The sequence below is a fragment of the Oryctolagus cuniculus genome, chromosome 9 (assembly GCF_964237555.1).
Source record: "Oryctolagus cuniculus chromosome 9, mOryCun1.1, whole genome shotgun sequence".
Lineage (NCBI taxonomy): Eukaryota > Metazoa > Chordata > Mammalia > Lagomorpha > Leporidae > Oryctolagus > Oryctolagus cuniculus.
Window position 1 is genome coordinate 77,055,640 of NC_091440.1, and position 19,113 is coordinate 77,074,752.

At 35.7% G+C, this 19,113-nt stretch overlaps 1 protein-coding gene across 38 annotated transcripts in view; it reads left to right on the plus strand.

Annotated features, from left to right (window-relative positions):
- SUPT20H (SPT20 homolog, SAGA complex component) overlaps nt 1–19,113 on the plus strand; it is a 44,124-nt gene that overhangs the window by 24,073 nt on the left and 938 nt on the right. For 12 of the 38 annotated variants that reach the window (XM_008273563.4, XM_051831773.2, XM_008273562.4 and 9 more), the window contains exons 14-25: nt 115–272; nt 1,708–1,734; nt 2,283–2,315; nt 3,025–3,142; nt 4,024–4,126; nt 4,278–4,436; nt 6,141–6,447; nt 6,941–7,095; nt 9,781–9,836; nt 12,676–12,831; nt 17,167–17,272; nt 18,709–18,812. In XM_008273563.4, coding sequence (XP_008271785.3) covers nt 115–272; nt 1,708–1,734; nt 2,283–2,315; nt 3,025–3,142; nt 4,024–4,126; nt 4,278–4,436; nt 6,141–6,447; nt 6,941–7,095; nt 9,781–9,836; nt 12,676–12,831; nt 17,167–17,272; nt 18,709–18,812 — 1,482 coding nt within the window. The remainder of the gene's footprint in view (nt 1–114; nt 273–1,707; nt 1,735–2,282; nt 2,316–3,024; nt 3,143–4,023; nt 4,127–4,277; nt 4,437–6,140; nt 6,448–6,940; nt 7,096–9,780; nt 9,837–12,675; nt 12,832–17,166; nt 17,273–18,708; nt 18,813–19,113) is intronic. The other 26 variants (XM_051831777.2, XM_051831778.2, XM_070048978.1 and 23 more) reach the window with 7 other exon arrangements.

Here is a 19,113-nt window from a genome sequence, read left to right on the forward strand (position 1 = left end):
GTTAAATATTCCTATTACCACATCGAATTGGTATGTTGTTTAGTCCCAGATTTTGTTTATTCTGATGGCTTACTTATTTGAGAAGTTATTTATTAGGGGTGGTCTTTCTTTCAGGATGTAAAAGATGATTATGTATTTGAATGTGAAGCTGGTAATCAGTATCAGAAAACAAGGCTGACCATCTTGCAGTCACTTGGTGATCCACTTTACTATGGTAAAATACAGCCATGTAAAGCAGATGAAGAAAGTGACAGCCAGATGTCTCCATCCCAGTGAGTCCTTAAAATACTTGTAACTGAAAAAAGCAGCCCACAGAATTTATTTAACAATGGCTGATAAACCATTAATGAGTAAAACTTTCCCTTTGGGGGGTTCATTTGTTAATTAAATTTACCAATTAGATTTGACAGTGGACCTGAGTAAACTTAAATTGTAGTTACCGTCTTATCTAAGACTCATTTAAAATAATTTCTTTTGTAAAAACCTATAGTACAAGTTGAGTATCCCTTATCCAAAATGCTTGGGACCAGAAGTATGTTAGATTTTGTATTTTTTTCAAATTTTGAATGTTTGCATATATCTACTCAGATACCTTGGGTATGGGATCAAGTCTAAACATGAAATTCATGTATTTTCTGTACACACCTTCTATGTATAGGCTGAACAAAATTTTATACAGTATCTTTTATGCAGCACATTTTGATTGCAACTCATCTCATTGAGATGAGGTATACAGTGTTTTTCTTGTGGCATCATGTCATTGCTCAAAAAGTTTTGGATTTCAGAGCATTTCAGATTTTTCACATGAGAGCTGCTCAATCTGGACAGTTATATTTGTGCTTGCTTTGAAGGATATGCCTGATACCCTTCTAGTGTATTTTTATGTTGGCACTTACGACTGATCTCTGAGCATGAAGTGACTGGACAGTAGTATGTTTAAATGAGAAGCAATTTTACTATAAATGTTAAAGAGACTTAACTGTTTCAGCACTTCATGTAAGGACACAGACTTGTTATTTAATGTAGTTATTAGCCCTAGAAATATTTATAGTTACTTTCCAAAGTATAGGAACTAATATACATATTTAATGCAGGATTTCAGTATATAATTTCATTTTTGTTAGTTTTATTATTAGTTTTGGTTTTTAATGAAATCATGCCATTTTGAAAAGAAAAAAAAGAATTCAGCAGAAAAAGGCAGGGCCCAGATTTGTGTTAAATTTGTTTGTAAAACTTTTATACAAAATACTAATTGAAACTCAAGTAAAAAAAGGATTTTAAAATGTAACCTCATGAATAGGTAAAGCCAATGAGAGGAAATAGTAGCAATCAAGGAATCCTCAGTGAATTTTTTCACATTACTAGTTTTTAATGCTGTAGATAGAATAAAAACAGTAAATATTTTGATTACTTACATTTTAAAAAATCTTCCCTTTATAGATATACATTGGCCATTTATAATTATTAATCTTTTAAAACACAAGGGTAAAAATATATTCTCATAAAATATCAGTGCAATATACTAATTTATTTGACAGGAAGAGAATTGATTTTTTTTGTTTTTATATCAGGGAGTTGCTGCAAAGATGCTGCATGATTTATTACCTTCCAATTATTCTTCCATATTCATAAATTATTTAATATCTATGAAGTTAAAAGTTTGAGCTGCATTAACCAAGACTTTTTTTTTTACATTTTATATTTCAGCTGCTCCACAGATGATCATTCAAATTGGTAATTAAAAAATAAACAAACTCACTATTATAATCTATTACAATTCATATAAATGTCAAACTCATTAAAAAGACATGGTAAAGATGTTTATTTGAATTGGCAACAAACTACCTTCTTTGCCTGAAATATATTCTAACACATAGTCCCACTATGTAGACATTAATAATGACTTCCCATATCAAAGATTAAACTGAGAGAAAGGCCAAAGGTCTTACTCAGGGTAGTTCAGTGATTTTGCTACAGGGCTGACACTTTCAAGGATGTGTATAGCACTTGGTAACTTTCAGCCCAGATTATATTTTGATAAACTGTTCACACTATTAATTCATAATGCATGCAAAGCTTGGTCATTGCTTCATAAGTTTAACTGTATTTTAAAATTTTTTTCCATGACATTCATAGATTTAAAATCAATTTATCAAAGTACTGTGACTAAAATATGGAAGACTGCAAAAGTAATCCCAGGACTCCTTAAGACAACTCTTATCTAATACTTTTCTTTTGTTTTTTGTTTCTTGTGTTTTGTTTTGTTTTGTTTTTAACTTTAGGTTCATTATTGGATCAAAGACAGATGCTGAAAGGTAAAAATATTGTTATCTTTATTTTTTGCCAGAATGGCAAATATGACAGAGTATTAGAAATCAGAATCTGATTTCAGTTGTGCCACTAAATGTGTGAACATAAACCATTTAATATTTATGTACCTCATCTGTAAAGTTAGATCATCGAACAGTAAAATTTCTAAGATTTCCAATTTTAAAATTTCGTTGAGTTTAGGAAAATGTTTGAAAGGGTGTGATACACCAAACTTTTAAGAATGGTTATTTTCATGGGGTGAGATTTTGGAGGACTTCATTACATTTTGCTGGTATGTTTAATTCTTAGGATATTTGGTCATAGAATTAAGAAACAAAAGAATAAGCTTTAAAATTATTTTAAATAAAATTTAGATGTCTACTGTAGCTATCGAAGATGATTTCTAGCTGGTACTTTAATTAGAATCTGAAAGAGGCAGTGATTAATTTCTTTGGCTGCTTAATGTATAAGTAATCCCTGTAATTTCTATATTAGAAGTAAGATATTAAAATTGTATCTTTAGATTAGTAATTACCAAAATATTGTAAACATGAACTTGTCATTACTTTTAACACAAATAGCCTGATTTTAGTTTTTGTATTAAATTTGAAGAACTATTTTTCCCATTAATTATAACTATTCATTTTCTATGTAATATGTTTGTGTTTAAAACAAGGGTAATTAATCCTTACCTATTTTCCCCTAATATTTCAGGGTGGTCAACCAGTACCAGGAATTGATCCAGAATGAAGCCAAATGTCCAATCAAGATGTCTCACAGCTCCAGTGGCTCAGCCAGTTTGAGTCAGCTTTCTCCAGGGAAAGAAACAGAAGTGTGTTTTATTGTTGTTACTTTTTTTGTGCTTATTTATTCTTCAAGGAATCTGAAGATCAAATTGAAGATCAGTGTTCGAGGGTTGCTGGTGTTGTTTAGTTTATAATTGAAACGTAAAATTTTTTAACTTTTTATGGAAGAAATTTTCAGATAAAGCTCTATAAAGTAGACAAAAGTACAATGAATACTTGTATTCTAATCATGTGGCGTCACCAGTTACTTTCCTAGAAACAAATAGATATAAAGGGGTAGAAACTTTGCCTTCATCTCACTTCTTTGCCCTCTCCTTCAAACTCTTTTTTTTTTTTTCTTTTTTTTTTTTTTTTGGACAGGCAGAGTGGATAGTGAGAGAGAGAGACAGAAAGGTCTTCCTTTTGCCATTGGTTCACCCTCCAATGGCCACCACGGCTGGTGCGCTGCAGCCGGCGCACCGCGCTGATCCGAAGGCAGGAGCCAGGTGCTTCTCCTGGTCTCCCATGAGGTGCAGGGCCCAAGCACTTGGGCCATCCTCCACTGCACTCCCGGGCCACAGCAGAGAGCTGGCCTGGAAGAGGGGCAACCGGGACAGAATCCGGCGCCCCGACTGGGACTACAACCCGGTGTGCCGGCGCCACTAGGTGGAGGATTAGCCTATTGAGCTGCGGCGCCGGCCTCCTTCAAACTCTTTATACCCTCCCCTGGTACTCAGAAATGTTTCATCCATCCTTTATAGGTACTGGAATGTATTTCATGGGTCTCATGTGACATTTATTCCTCTGTACCATCTATACTAATCTGTGGCCACTAAGAGTATCTTTTTAGCATTAGAAGTTACATATTTTCATTCTGGAGTTGCAGTGGTGTTAATTTTACCAAGTATGCTTTATGTGACTCTTTTAGCAGCCTGAGACCGTGTCAGTTCAGTCTTCAGTACTGGGCAAAGGAGTAAAACATCGACCTCCACCCATTAAACTTCCTTCAAGCTCAGGAAATAGTTCCTCAGGTATTACAGCTCTTCATTTTCTGTAATCTGGAGGAGGAAGCATTGTACAATGATATTTAATGTCTTTTTAAAACTTTATTAACGTTTTGATATCTACTCCTCATGGAGTTTTGAGTTGTAAATCTGAGAAATAACTTCTGCATTCTTCTAGGTAACTACTTTACACCACAGCAGGCAAGCAGTTTCCTTAAATCTCCAACTCCTCCTCCATCTTCTAAGCCACGAAGTCTTTCTCGCAAGTCTTCTGTGGATCTCAGCCAAGTTAGCATGCTTTCTCCAGCTGCCCTGTCACCTGCCAGCTCATCACAAAGTGAGTCATAACTTAAGTTCTTCAATCAGTCTTCATAAGCTTTTGCATTCATGTTTCTTAAAACAACTTTTTCAACCTGTGAATAGCAAAATCTGAATGTACTCTGTACCCAAAATGTATGAATAACAAGAAGCTTCAGGCAGAGCTCTTGTTGATTGTATGTATTATGTGTTTATTGTAATTGTATTTGTTTTTCTGTATCTGTGTATGCACTCTGTGTATACCTCTCTTGCAGCCTACACATGTCCTTAAAAGAATAACCTGGCAGTTCCATGTGACAATAAGATTCCAAAATATTTTTTATTCCAGTGTAAACTACATTGTACATTTATGTAAACAATGGAGCTGATACCAAAAAAAACAAAAATGTCATAAGAGTCGTTGCTGCAGGTGTTATCGTTGTGTAAGAAGCCGACTAGTTCCAAGGTGGTGATACAATAAACTGAAAACAATTATTTCAAAAACACTCCTACACTCTTTTCTAAATTATTATCAGTTATTAAATGTGATGATGATCATAAAGCATTATTCTGAAGATATTAAAATGTAATTTTTCCTGTTGAATACTTTTTTTAACATCAAGAAGAGTTATATAAGAATACTTAGCATTAGTTTGGGAGAATTTCTTCAAAATAATAAATATCTGAATATTTTAGATACCAATTTGGGGGAAAGCATCCAAGTTTTTGAGAATTTTTTTATAGATAGCTAATTTGTGCTGAAAGCTTTAGTACACTGCACAGTGATAGGATGGTCTTTGCATTAGATGTGAACTTCATCTCGATAGCTCAAAAGGTGTAATTTTTCTGCCTTCTTGTTTTGCACAAAGAAAAATATATAAATTTTCTGAAAGTCTTATTCACACTTCTTATGTTGTGGGTATGGATTATGGTAATCTACTGCACACAGTTGTTACTTTAAGTAAGGGTTGAGTGACAGCTTCTGGACATTCACATTTCTTTCCTTTCTTTCTGCAGGACATGAAAGCTAAAAAAGAAAACACCTCAAGAGCTTTTGGTTTTACTTTTTTGGTTTTTGTTTTTGTTTTTGTTTTTTTTTTATAAAATTGATAAACTGTGCATACTTCATTCACAACAGATTTTTATACATTCTACATTTAAAACAGAAGTACACAGTTACTGTTAAAGATGCAGTATTATCTATCAAATATTTGCTTTGCTATTGTTTTCTTGTAAATTTGTCAGGATAAACGATGTGTTAGGAATTAAGCTTGTATATTTAGGTGCCAAATATGATTGTTAACCATTTGTAATTTATTAAATATGTTCACAGTTTATCTCAGATTATTACACTAAATAAGCAATATTTTTAAATGATGTCTTGAATTAGTGAAATCGTAAATAACAACAATTAACTTGAATTGCTTTTGAACTTTTTAGGCCAAAGGCAGCATGTAGGAAACTAACTTTTAAGTGGTTATTGTGGTAGAATACAAATGTATATTTTTACTGTTACCTTAATAGCATATCTGATGGGATTTTTAGGTGATATACTGCATCCTTAATTGTAATTGAGTGTAGCAGCACTCATGTATCATGTGTAGAAATTAACACTTGCAGTTAACTGCTTAAAAAAAAAAACTGGAACAAATTGTCAGTACTAAGTAAGATTCCATTAACCTTATTTTAAGAAGGACTGGCCATTTATAACAAACTAGCAATTTTTATTTTTCTCAATGAGCAGGATCTGGAACTCCTAAGCCATCTACTCCTACACCAACCCCTTCATCGGCCCCACACCCTCCTGATGCTCAGAGTTCAACTCCTAGTACCCCTTCAGCCACCCCTACTCCCCAAGATTCAGGCTTCACCCCTCAGCCCACTTTGTTAACCCAGTTTGCTCAGCAGCAAATGTCTCTGAGCCAGGCATTGCCTGTAACGACCATTCCTCTTTCCACCATGGTAACATCTATAACTACAGGAACCACAGCCAACCAGGTCATGGCAAACTCTGCTGGACTTAACTTCATCAATGTAGTGGGCTCTGTTTGGTAAGTTTGCACTGGATATTGTTATTTTCTGTTTTTAAAAATAGTTCCATCGATCTACATACATTTTTATGAAATTACGAACGCACTGAAACTATTACTCAAACTGAAAGAGAACAGTTTAGATAGGACAGAAGCTGCCTTACATGTATGTTTGGATTTTAAGTAATACATTTATTATCTGCACTTAGATGATACTTCATATTGACAGCAGCTTAGATTTTCTTGTTAATTGACTTTGTTACCATCTTTTAATCCCTTGGTTAGCATTTTTCCAAACTCTATTTTAAGCCTTGATAAATACATAGACTTACTTTTAGTCAACCTTGCTATCATTTTCTGGCATTTAAGAGCAGCTGAACCTAGAAATTGATATTTAGGACAGAGAAACAACTAAATATATTTGTTTAGTAGTTTGTTTCTTAATTTGAGAAATTATATGACTGATTTTTCCTTTGATATTGCAAGTGTAATGCTTTGTCTTATTCTTCTGCAGTGGGGCTCAGGCTTTGATGAGTGGTTCAAACTCCATGCTGGGCTGTAACACTGGTGCCATAACTCCTGCAGGAATCAACTTGAGCGGCCTTCTCCCCTCAGCAGGTCTGCTACCAAATGCGCTGCCCAGTGCAATGCAGGCAGCTTCTCAAGCAGGTCAGAATGTTGGCATTAAGTAATAACCCCTACACAAATTCAAGTTCACACCAAAGTAAAAGTGTTACTCATTCATAGCATTTACTAAAAATATTTAACATTGTTGTTTCAAGAAGTATCCCAGATATTTCATTTGAAAAGCCTTTAACTGAATTAAGACTATGATGGAATTTAGCAAGCCTGTAAATTTGTGCCAGTTATATCTCTTTCCAAACATTCTAATAAAATTTGAGTCAGCTTACTGTTGTTGATATAATCATATTCCAAGGAAAATAAATACACTTTGAAAATGTGTGTTGTGCAGAAGAGGCAAGAGCATGGTAGTTAGTCTGGATTCTGGAGCCAGACTGCCTCGGTTTGAATAGTGTTGTCCAGCTCACTATTTGTATCATCATGAGAAAGTCCAACTTTTGTGCCTCATTGTTCTCATAATAAAATGGAGAGAACAATATAATTTACCTTATAGATATAAGGATTAAATGGGTAAATGTAGATGAAGTGCTTAAACTGTTCCTGAGATGTGATTAGCCTTCAAAAATACTTTCTGTCTTCATCATTTGTAGTTTTATTTTAGAAGTTATTATTGCATTATTATAACTTGTCCTTGTTTTGATAATCTTGGAGGGAATGTATTTTAATGTCTTAGAGCAATTCAGTTTCTTACTACTGAGGAAAAATTTAACAAGAAAACAACATAGTAAGAAAAATTTACCAGAAACTTTCAATAAGTTATGAGAGAAGAAAATGCAAGATAATTTCAACATGTTATTATGATTTCCTGTTTCCAGTTTATGTTCTTATTTTAACAAGCATAGTTGCACTCTAGAAGAAGCCCTGGAAATGCAGTCAAATCTCCAATTCAGGATAATTTACTTGTAACTCTTCCAGTTGTACTAGTTACACATGGCCCCAGCTGCTATCTTTAGGCCTTAAGATGTTGCTGAATTTTTTTCCTTAGCCTCAGTTTTGTCTGTTCTAAAATTGGAATAAAACTATTGTAACTTTAGCTGATACTTGGAAGAAAATAAACGAAGCATGGAAGTGCCTTTGGTAAGCTAAGAAAGTATTATTCAGATATCATCCAGTTTTAAAGGGAAAGGAGCTAATGAGAATTTTTCCTGCAAAGAACATCAATTATGTTATATTTTAATTGATTTTATGAGGCTTCTCAATAGTATCATGAATTTCCTGCCTCTCTTTTTAATAAAATTTACTAATGCAAAAATAAAAATACTTTAATTAGTATTCTAATTAGTATATCAGTGAGCAAACTATGCACATACTTTGAGAACATGGTTAGCAAACTACAGACCCCAGTCAAGGAAGATTTTTAAATGTCTTTAAATGTTTATTATTATTTTCTTCTACTGGAAAAGCAGAGCTACAGAGACAGAAAGAGAAAAATATCTTCCATCCACTGGTTCACTTCCCAAATGCCCATGACAGCTGGAACTGGGGTGTGCCAAAGCCAGGAGCCTAAAACTCCATCCAGGTCTCCCATGTGGGTGGAAAGGACCCAAGCACTTGAGCCATCATCTGCTGTCTCCTAGGATGAACATTAACACAAAGCTGGATCTAAAGTAGAGGAGCCAGGACTCAAAACTGGACTCTAATAGAAGATATAGATGTCCTAAGCAGTAGTTTAACCCTCTGTGCAACACACATGCCCTGGTTTTTATACTGTAAAAAAGTGATAGAAAAAGAATAAGAGTATGACAGAGTTGACATTTACTGAAAAATTTTGACATGCCCAAGCTTTATGATGACCTCTGCATTGCATCACAGATATTTAAGAGTATGTTCAAAATTAATAGAGCATCTTTTGATTTTGGTTTTGACTCTTACACCCCAATTTAATATATTTATCATTGTGAATGTTAATATTTGTATTTAAAAAATAATGTCAAGCACACTGTTTCTCAGAGTTATGATGATTACAATATGTACTAGGTAACGCTGAGCAGTGTAAATAGATGCTAGTAAGTGAAGTGTGTTTCCAAACTAGAGATAATTTTGTTATTTGAGGAGTTTTCCAAAATTTTGTGGAAAGGTGAAATTAAAGGATAATGTAGGGGCTGGTGTTGTGGCATAGCAGGTAAAGCTCCTGCTTGTGAAGCCAACATACCACATGGGTGCCAGTTGAAGTCCTAGGTGCTCCACTTCCAATCCAGCTCCCTGCTAATGTGCCTAGAAAGGCAGTGGAAGATGGCCCAAGTGCTTGGCTTGGACCCTTGGCACCTGTGTGGGAGACAGGGAAGAAGCTCTTGGCTTTGATCTGGCCCATCCTGGCTTTTGGGGACATTTGGGGAGTGAACCAGTAGATGGAAGATATTCACTCTCTCTCTCTCTCTCTCTCTCTCTCTTCTGCTCCTTCTTTCTCTAACTATGCCTTTCAAATAAATAAAAATAAATCTTTTTTAAAAAAAAGATAATGCAGAATTTTTTTTGCACTTGTGAAGACCCCTCAAATATGTGGTATCCACATGATTCTTGTTTGCTTGTTGTCCATCCAAGCCAACAAAATAGCAAAAGTGCTTTTCTGGTCGTTTTAAAGATATTTTAAAAGTATAGAAAATGAGAACATCTATGCACAGAATACATAAACTGTATTTACATATACTAAAGTATAATGTTCATTTGAAGTAATGTTTTAATTCTGTTGTAACTATGAATTTTATTTAACAGGTGTTCCATTTGGTATAAAAAATACATCAAATCTCAGGCCCTTAAATCTACTTCAGGTAAACTTAAAATTTTTATACTTTGTTTTTTATAAAAGTTATGTGTATCTCTACATATTTGAAACTTTGAGATATATTCAGTGTCTTCTAAGGTTACAAAATTGCTATTGGTTTCTTTGTGTGGTCAGTTGGATAAAGAAAAAGAATTTTATCCTATCTAGGAGTGAGGAGTGTTTGATCCACAGGCCATATAAAGCCCATGAAATTATTTGGTCTGATCCTGACATGAAAACCAATAAATTCAATAAATCTATAGCAGGCTAATTTTTAAGTTGATAATTTATTTTATTTATTTTTTTTTTTAATTTTTTTGACAGGCAGAGTGGACAGTGAGAGAGAGAGACAGAGAGAAAGGTCTTCCTTTTTTGCCGTTGGTTCACCCTCCAATGGCCGCCGCGGCCGGCGCGCTGCGGCCGGCGCACCGCGCTGATCCGATGGCAGGAGCCAGGAGCCAGGTGCTTTTCCTGGTCTCCCATGGGGTGCAGGGCCCAAGCACCTGGGCCATCCTCCACTGCACTCCCTGGCCACAGCAGAGGGCTGGCCTGGAAGAGGGGCAACCGGGACAGAATCCGGCGCCCCGACCGGGACTAGAACCCGGTGTGCCGGCGCCGCTAGGCGGAGGATTAGCCTATTGGGCCACGGCGCCGGCCAAGTTGATAATTTTGTTTGGCCCGTGAATGAGGTCATCATTATCAAAATGGCTGTTGGCAGAAAAAAGGTCCCCATCCCCCAGCCACTACATAGACCATACTTTCATTGGCTCTGGAAGCCCTGCCTGATCATAAACTAGCTTTTCCTCTGGGGAGAATTGCTACCTACCAAGAATACTTGTTTTAGAATAGTAGTAGTAGATATAAAATAATTCCTCCCTAAACAGATATATAAGCAGTATTATTTGCCTATAACATGTTGCATGAAGATTTTAAAAATAGCTATGTTTTTTTTCCTTAAGGAAAGTATGACTTTCTAATTCCATGGCAGGTACCTAATAGTCATTCCATAATTCAACAATTATAGTGTCTATCTAATGATGAAGCTTTGCTTTTCTTATTCATGTTATCACTGTCAACATACATATAAAGAGATAGAAAATGGAGAATTTATGTGATGTGATGTGAACTCAGTTATTCCAGGTGTCATGCTAGGTCCTTTAATTTAAAAAGGGCATCAGATATTAAGCTAGTATAATCTTCAGAGAACTTAAAGACAGATGTGAATGTAAAGATATGAAATAACAGAGCCGTGGATTGTTGGTAGTAGCAATAACAAATCAACCATCTGATATTCAGGAATAACAGAAAACTATTTAGAGCTAAAACCTAAAACACTTAACTTTTTTTTTAAGTTTTTTTTTAAATTATTTATCTGAAACACAGAGTGACAAAGAGGGAGATACAGAAAGATATTCCATCCACTGGGTCTCTCCCCAGATGCCTGTAACATCTGGGACTGGGCCAGGCCAAAACCAGGAGCCGGAAACTCCATCCATGTCTCCCATGTGGGTGTCAGGGACCCAGGCAGTTTGGGCCATCATCTGCTGCCCAGCAGATGAACTAAGAGGAAAATTAATCAGAAGCACTGTCAGGACTCAATCCCAGACACTCTGATATGGGATGTGGGTGTCCCAGGCAGCAGCTTAACCTACTATGCCACAACACCTACCACCCCACTTACTTCTTATACAAATTGGAACAGTGTCTGTCTGCACACTGTAATGCAGAATGATATGCATGTAATATGGACAAGATTATGTTGGTTTGTTTGGACTGTTTTCCTTATTTTTACTCTTAGGATTTTTCTCAGTGTTCACAAGAGTGGAAAGCTATTTTTGAGCACTAATAATGAAGAAGAAGGCCAGAACTATTATATATTCTTTATATTATTCTGCATTTATCATCTGTGATTGAGGAAGGAACATTGAACCTGTGCTATGTCCCAATTTACCTAAGAAAGAGTTGTGCTGGATAGATACTTTTCCAAGGATGCTCCTTTCTTTGATTATACAAACCAGAGATTTTTTTGGCTGATATTTGCTTGGATTTATCTTAAGAAACTCCCAAGTGCTTATAATGAAAACCCCTATAGTTTAAAATAAAAAAACTTTCTTTTCTGGTGTGTTTGGAAATCATTGTTTTAATTTTTAACCTGGAGTTTTTTGGATGTTGGTTTCCTTAAAATTTTTAGTTTTAATTTGAATTAATAGTATATAAATTTAGATAGCTATTAACTTAAAGCAGAAAGATTTATGTTTCAGAGTATTAACATATGTGGGAACTAAAAGTAATAGCACTTGAATTTTTTTCTAAATCTAAAGAGTAGGCAATTAGGCCGGCGCCGCGGCTCACTAGGCTAATCCTCCGCCTAGCGGCGCCGGCACACCGGGTTCTAGTCCCGGTCGGGGCGCCGGATTCTGTCCCGGTTGCCCCTCTTCCAGGCCAGCCCTCTGCTGTGGCCAGGGAGTGCAGTGGAGGATGGCCCAGGTGCTTGGGCCCTGCACCCCATGGGAGACCAGGAAAAGCACCTGGCTCCTGGCTCCTGCCATCGGATCAGCGCGGTGCGCCGGCCGCAGTGCGCCGACCGCGGCGGCCATTGGAGGGTGAACCAACGGCAAAGGAAGACCTTTCTCTCTGTCTCTCTCTCTCACTGTCCACTCTGCCTGTCAAAAAAAAAAAAAAAAAAAAAAACAAGTAGGCAATTTATTTTCTTTTGTTGGTTGTTTACTGATGTTTCCTTAGTGCCTGGAAGAGTGCCTGACACAGAGTAAATATTTTAAAAATAAATATTTCATATAAAAAACAATATGAAATTATCTAATTAATTCTTGTTTAAATTCTAACAGCTTCCAGGTGGTTCACTCATTTTTAACACCCTGCAGCAGCAGCAGCAGCAGCAACAGCAGCAGCAGCAGCAGCAGCAGCAGCAGCAGCTCTCTCCGTTTACACCACCAACGCCTCAGCAGCCCACCACTGCTAGTCCTCAGCAGCCAGGGGAGCAGGTATGGGTGTTCTAGCTTCCACATGCTTTTCCCATAGAATTTTAACATTTTGTTGTATATTGCAGTCATATTTCAAGTGGTTTTAATTTTTTGGAACAAATATTTCCTATGTTGTCTTTCTTATTGATGCCAGTATCCATCAGTTATTGGTTGTCTGCTTCTAATACAACAGCCAAATGATAGCTGATGTCACCACCATCTTGCTTAGTAGAAATCAGATTCAGATAAATGAGTCACAACCACAGAGTGGCAATGCCAGTACTCACACCCGTCTTTCTGCCCCGCTAACCCATGTATTTTCTACATAGTCATCAGTGTTCTATTTTTTGACTAACTACTGGAAAAGAGATGTTCCTATTACAAAGTGTAAGGCAGTGGTAACACAGACAAAAGAAATTGTATGCTTCTGACAAATGAAATTGAATAAGAAATGTATTAAAATATAGGAAACTACAACTGTTTCTGAAGCTTGGCTATACTTTACAATCACTTGGGAAACTTAAAAAAAAAAATTACTGATTGCAGGATCCACACCCCACCAGTCCCTTTGTACACCTTTCTCAGTTGAGTCTTGCTTGGTTGAGGAAAACTCATCTTTTAGTAGATTCCTCAGGAAAGGCATGTGCAAAATCATTTTTCTTTATTCTTAAAACATAAAGGGTTTCTCAACCAGTTATAAAACCCTGGATTTGCTTTCTTTTAAATTTTTTAAAAAATATATAACTGTGGTAAAATACACATAACATAAAGCTTGCTCTTAACTTTTTTTTTTTTTTTTTTTTTTTTTTGACAGGCAGAGTGGATAGTGAGAGAGAGACAGAGAGCAGAGAGAAAGGTCTTCCTTTTTGCCGTTGGTTCACCCTCCAATGGCCGCCACGGCTGGCACACTGTGGCCAGCGCACCACGCTGATCCGAAGGCAGGAGCCAGGTGCTTCTCCTGGTCTCCCATGGGGTGCAGGGCCCAAGCACCTGGGCCATCCTCCACTGCCTTCCCTGGCCACAGCAGAGAGCTGGCCTGGAAGAGGGGCAACCGGGACTAGAACCCCGGGTGCTGGCGCCGCTAGGTGGAGGATTAGCCTGTTGAGCCGCGGCGCTGGCCAACTCTTAACTATTTTTAAATATGCAGTTCAGTATTAAGTATATTCACACTGTTGTGCAACAGATTTCTCAAATGTTTTCATCTTGCAAAATGAAAATTCTATGCAGGAAATAACACCTCATTTCTTCCTCCCCTCAGCCACTGGCAACCATCATTCTACTTTACTATAATTCTATGAATTTGACTACTCTAGATACTTCTTATAAGTGTAATCACCTAGTGTTTGTCTTTTTGTGTGTGGCTTATTTCACTTAACATAAAGTTGTCCATGTCGCACCTGTATCAGAAATTCCATCCTTCTTAAGGCTAAATAATAATTATATGTATCAATTTTTCTTTCATCTCTTAGCAGACACTTGATTGCTTCTTTTTGTGAATATAAAATATGTTCATAAATTGTAAATACTGTAATTTTATTATGATCATTGGTGTACCGTTATCTCTTTGAGATCCACTTTAAAAAAAAAAAAAAGATTTATTTATTTGAAAGAGTTACAGAGAGAGAGAGAGAGACAAAGAGAGCTCTTCCATCTGCTGGTTCACTCCCCAAATGGCCACCTCAGCTGGAGCTGGGCTGTGCAAAGCCAGGAGCCTGGAGCTTCTTCTGGTTCTCTTTTGTGGGTACCCCAGGGGCCCAAAGGCTTGGGCCATCTTCTGCTACATTCCCAGGCACATTAGCAGGGAACTGGATTGGAAGTGAAGCAGCCAGGACTTGAACTGGTGCCCATATGGGATGCTGGTGCCACAGGTGGTGGCTTTAACTACAAAGCCACAGCGCCTGCCTTGAGATCCACTTCTTGTGCCATAGGTGGTGGCTTTAACTGCAAAGCCACAGCACCTGCCTTGAGATCCGCTTTCAGTTCTTTTGGTTATATACCAGAAGTTACATTGCTGGATCTTATTGTAATTCTGTTTTTAAATTTTGAGAAGCACCATACTGTTTTTCCTTAGTGGTTGTACCATCTTACATTCCCACCAATAGTGCACAAGAGTTCCAATTTCTCCAAATCCTTGCCAATGTTTGATTTCTGGTTTTGATAGTTTCTAAGTGTATAGAAGCCATCATAGTTGTTGTGAAGTGGTAAGCTCATTGTGCTTTATATTTGTATTTCTGTAATAATTAGTGATGCAAAGCATCTTCTTATATTCTTGTTGATCATTTTTATATATTTTGAGAAACATGTATTCAAGTGTTTTGCCCATTTTTGTTGTTGAGTTATACATTTTTTTATACATTTATGTATCCGAGCAATATATGATTTGCAAATACTTTCTCCCATTTGTGAGTTGCTATTTTTTGATTGTATACTTTGCACAGAAATTTTTAACTTTGATATAATCCATTTTATCTTTTTATTTTCATCACCTGTGTTTTTGGGGTCATATTGAAGAAATCATTGGCAAATCCAATGTCATAAAGGTTTTCCCTAGGTTTTCTTCTATGAGTTATATAGTTTTAGGTCTCTTTCTTTGAATTTATTGACAATGCTGCCTAATATTAATTTACTTTGTATTTTTTTAAGAAATGTGATGCCAGTCTAATTATCTTGCTCTTTTATTAATCATTTTCCTGAGAGGCCTAAAGATATGAATTAATTTTTCTTTCTTGTCTTATTCTGGGCCCTATTAATGTATAGATTCAAGTTTTATTTTTTCTAGAGCATTCCTTAGATAATGATATTCTAGTTTCTTAAAGTGGAAGTTTCTGGGTTCTCTCTTTTCTAAAATAAATATTTAACATTATGTATTTCCTTCTCAGTATTGCTTAAGCTTGCTTTTCACAAATCTTAATATATTGTGCCTTCACTTTCATTCCATAAAAGTTTTCTGATGTTTCATGAATTCTCAGCTGGGTTATTTAGATGTGTGTTTTATTGCAAGTTTTTCCAGATATCTTTGATTTCTATTTTAAATCCATTATAGTCCAGAGACATTTTCAGTTCTTTTAAGTTTGCTGTATGCAATTCCTCTAGCACTGTGGAAAAACTGTCCTTGAATTATCCTTGGACCTTTTTCAAAAGTCAGTTGGCTATATTTGCATTGGTCTATTTCTTGATTCTCTGTTCTATTGATTGGATGTCTATCCCTCAGCCAATACCACTCCATCTTGATCACTTTAAACCACGTGAAAAGCCTTAAAATTAGGCAGAGGGATTTCTCTCACTTTATTCTTCTTTTTCAAAATTGTAGTTTGTTTAGATCCTTTACCTATTTATAAAAATTTTGGAATTATCTTGTGTATACATGTACAAAAAACCTTGCTGGAATTATTAAAGGAATTGTGTTAAACCTATTAATCATCTTGATGTGAGTAATCTAGTCCATGAATATGGTATGTCTCTAGGCCAAAATCAACAATTGCTGGAGCAATTGGATAGTCATAGTCAAAACAAGCAATGTTGGATCTAAGCCACACACATCATAAAAAATGAATTGAAAATGAGCCATAGATTTAAAATAGAAAAAACTATAAAACTATTAAAAGCACATGAGACAATCTTTGGGGCTTAACGCTGTTTGAGTTCTTTAGACATCACCTGAAGCACAGTCTTTAAAGAAAATAAACTGTTAACTTGGATTTCATCAAAATTAAAAACAGTTGCTCTGCAAAAGATATCCTTTGCTGTTACCTAGAATAAGTGTCCTAAACAACATTTTGTAGTTTTGGCATACCTATGCTGTACATGTTTTGTTAGAGTTATACCTAATTTTTTTTTCCTAGTAATTTTAAATACAATTTTTAATTTTGGATTCCACATGTTATTAGTATTTATTTTTGCATATTCATAATATATTTGGCAATTCTAATGAACTCATTAACTTTAGGAGCTTTTATATAGATTTCTTGAGATTTTGTATATGGACAGTAAAGATATTTGCAAATAAAGACATTTTTCATTTTTCCTTTACAATCTGTATGCTTTTAATTTTATTTCCTTGACTTATTCTGCTGGATATAAGTTCCAGTACTATGTTGCAAAAGGTTTAACAAATTGCTTTAATAAATCTTTATAAGTTGTAGGATATTGTTATTAATACAACCTCAAACAATAAAAAAAACTCCCATTCTAAAAAATAAAATTTTCTTTCAGTTCTTGCTAATTCTAACTACCTTTGAAACCTTTTTCTTGTTAGCATTTTACAAGACCTAATAAAGAAATAGTTTTTCTTATACAGAAAAAATACACTACAGTTTTCACCAGCTCAAAATTGTTTTTCATTTTGTTTTTATTCAGGGTTCTGAACAGGGTTCAACCAGTCAAGAACAGGCCTTATCTGCTCAGCAAGCTGCTGTTATTAACCTTACTGGAGTAGGAAATTTTATGCAGTCACAGGCAGCTGGTAGGTATCTTCATAACTTCATATGCTGAATTTACTTAAAGTTTCTAATCAATTTGGAATCTCACCACTTTTCTTCCTTTGGAAGCAGTAATCAGGAAAAATTAAAGTTGTATTTAATATGTGGAGTATTAAATTTATTCACTTATGGCTGAGCTTTTTACTAATATGAAAATTGAGCTTTGACTTATATTTTAATGACAGTGTGCTTTCCTTATGATGGCAGTTTACTGGCAAAATTTTATAGCTATCCAAATCACTAGGAAGCTGTCAAAGTTGTTTTCAGTGTTTCCATTGGTCATAACTCCAGTTTTCCTGGGCTGCTGAGATTGCATTTTCCTAGGTTGCATAATCTTTTGTCTCATTCTGGTGGGTTCTAGTTGTTTGACATAAATCTTAACGGTTCGTTACATAACTTCTATAAGCCACTTTTATCCTTTGTACAAAAATGAGATTAAATGACTACTACTCACCACTTCCAGCATTAAGTAGTGAACCAACATTCACCTTTAATGAGTATTATTTTGTCTATTGAAAACAGTAACTCTAACTTCATTATTTAATTAAAATCACCAAGCCACATGCATTGGAAAGCTGTGGTAGAGCTGATTCAGTGAATGAACATGTGGTCAACATTTTGAGTTATCACCATGGGGCTTCTAGTGATGCCTTTAGACTCCTATTCATATACAACCCCCATTGCCTGAATTTCCAAGTCCTTTAGGATAGACTAATCAAGGTCTTTACCTTGGAAATATGTAATCCTAACATAAAATTCTAATTTAGAGCCAGTGATTTTCCAAATGGAAATTTGTAACTTTTTATCTTTACCACACAAGTTATAATTTCCTGAGGTAGCTGTAGTATAATTTGGTGGACAGAACAGAGACTGTTCCTATGCCACGTAGGCCCCAAACTTCCTCATTCAGACAGTAAGGTTGAACTTACTATGGTCCCACTCAGCTTGAAAAATAATGCAGTCTCAGCTGCCTTTATTAGCTTGATATCCATTACAATCTTGTTTAAAAAAGCATGTCTATTAAAATTTTTCATTTTGATAGTATGGATTTCTTCCATCCCCCTTTTCCTACTTCATTGGTAATATTTTTAAATTAATGTTCCTCATTTTTCATTGTACTAGAAGTCTTAAAAAAAACAATGTCACTATGAAATTTCACGGAGGTGCAAGGGAGGGATACAGTGCTTTGGCACACAAGCATTCCCTTCCCTTCCCTTTCCATGTCCAGAAAGTACCGTCATCAGTGGTTCCCTCAACTAACAGGAGACTATACTAAATGTACTCTGAAATGTCTGTGGTTTGATACTTAAGATTAATCATACTGCTAACTTTTCTATTTCATTTTCTGTGTTGTCCTTTTCTAACCCTGATAGCCTTCAAACTTTTTGACTGGCCTGCTTTCCCCTTCTCCTCTCTGTAGTGTTGTCTCAGCTTGGCTCTGCCGAGAACAGACCTGAGCAAAGCCTTCCTCAGCAGAGATTCCAGCTCTCCTCTGCCTTTCAACAGCAGCAGCAACAAATACAAGTAATCCAGCAACTTCACTCTGATTATACTTTTAAAGATACTCAGCTCCAAAAGTACCTCAAATATCTTGGTTCAGTTTTATTTTACTGTCTTTTAAGACTCAAATAATTGGTAAATAACATAGAAAATTTTATATAAATCTGACATTTTAGCCAGTCAGCTTGGAGCACTGAATATATTTTGTACATTTAAGCAATATCCTTATAATTTCAAAATTTTTAAGTCTGGTGGCACATTAACATATTTTTCTAGTTTACAGTGTATTTTGAAATAGACAGTTTTAAGTGCCAATTGTCAACTT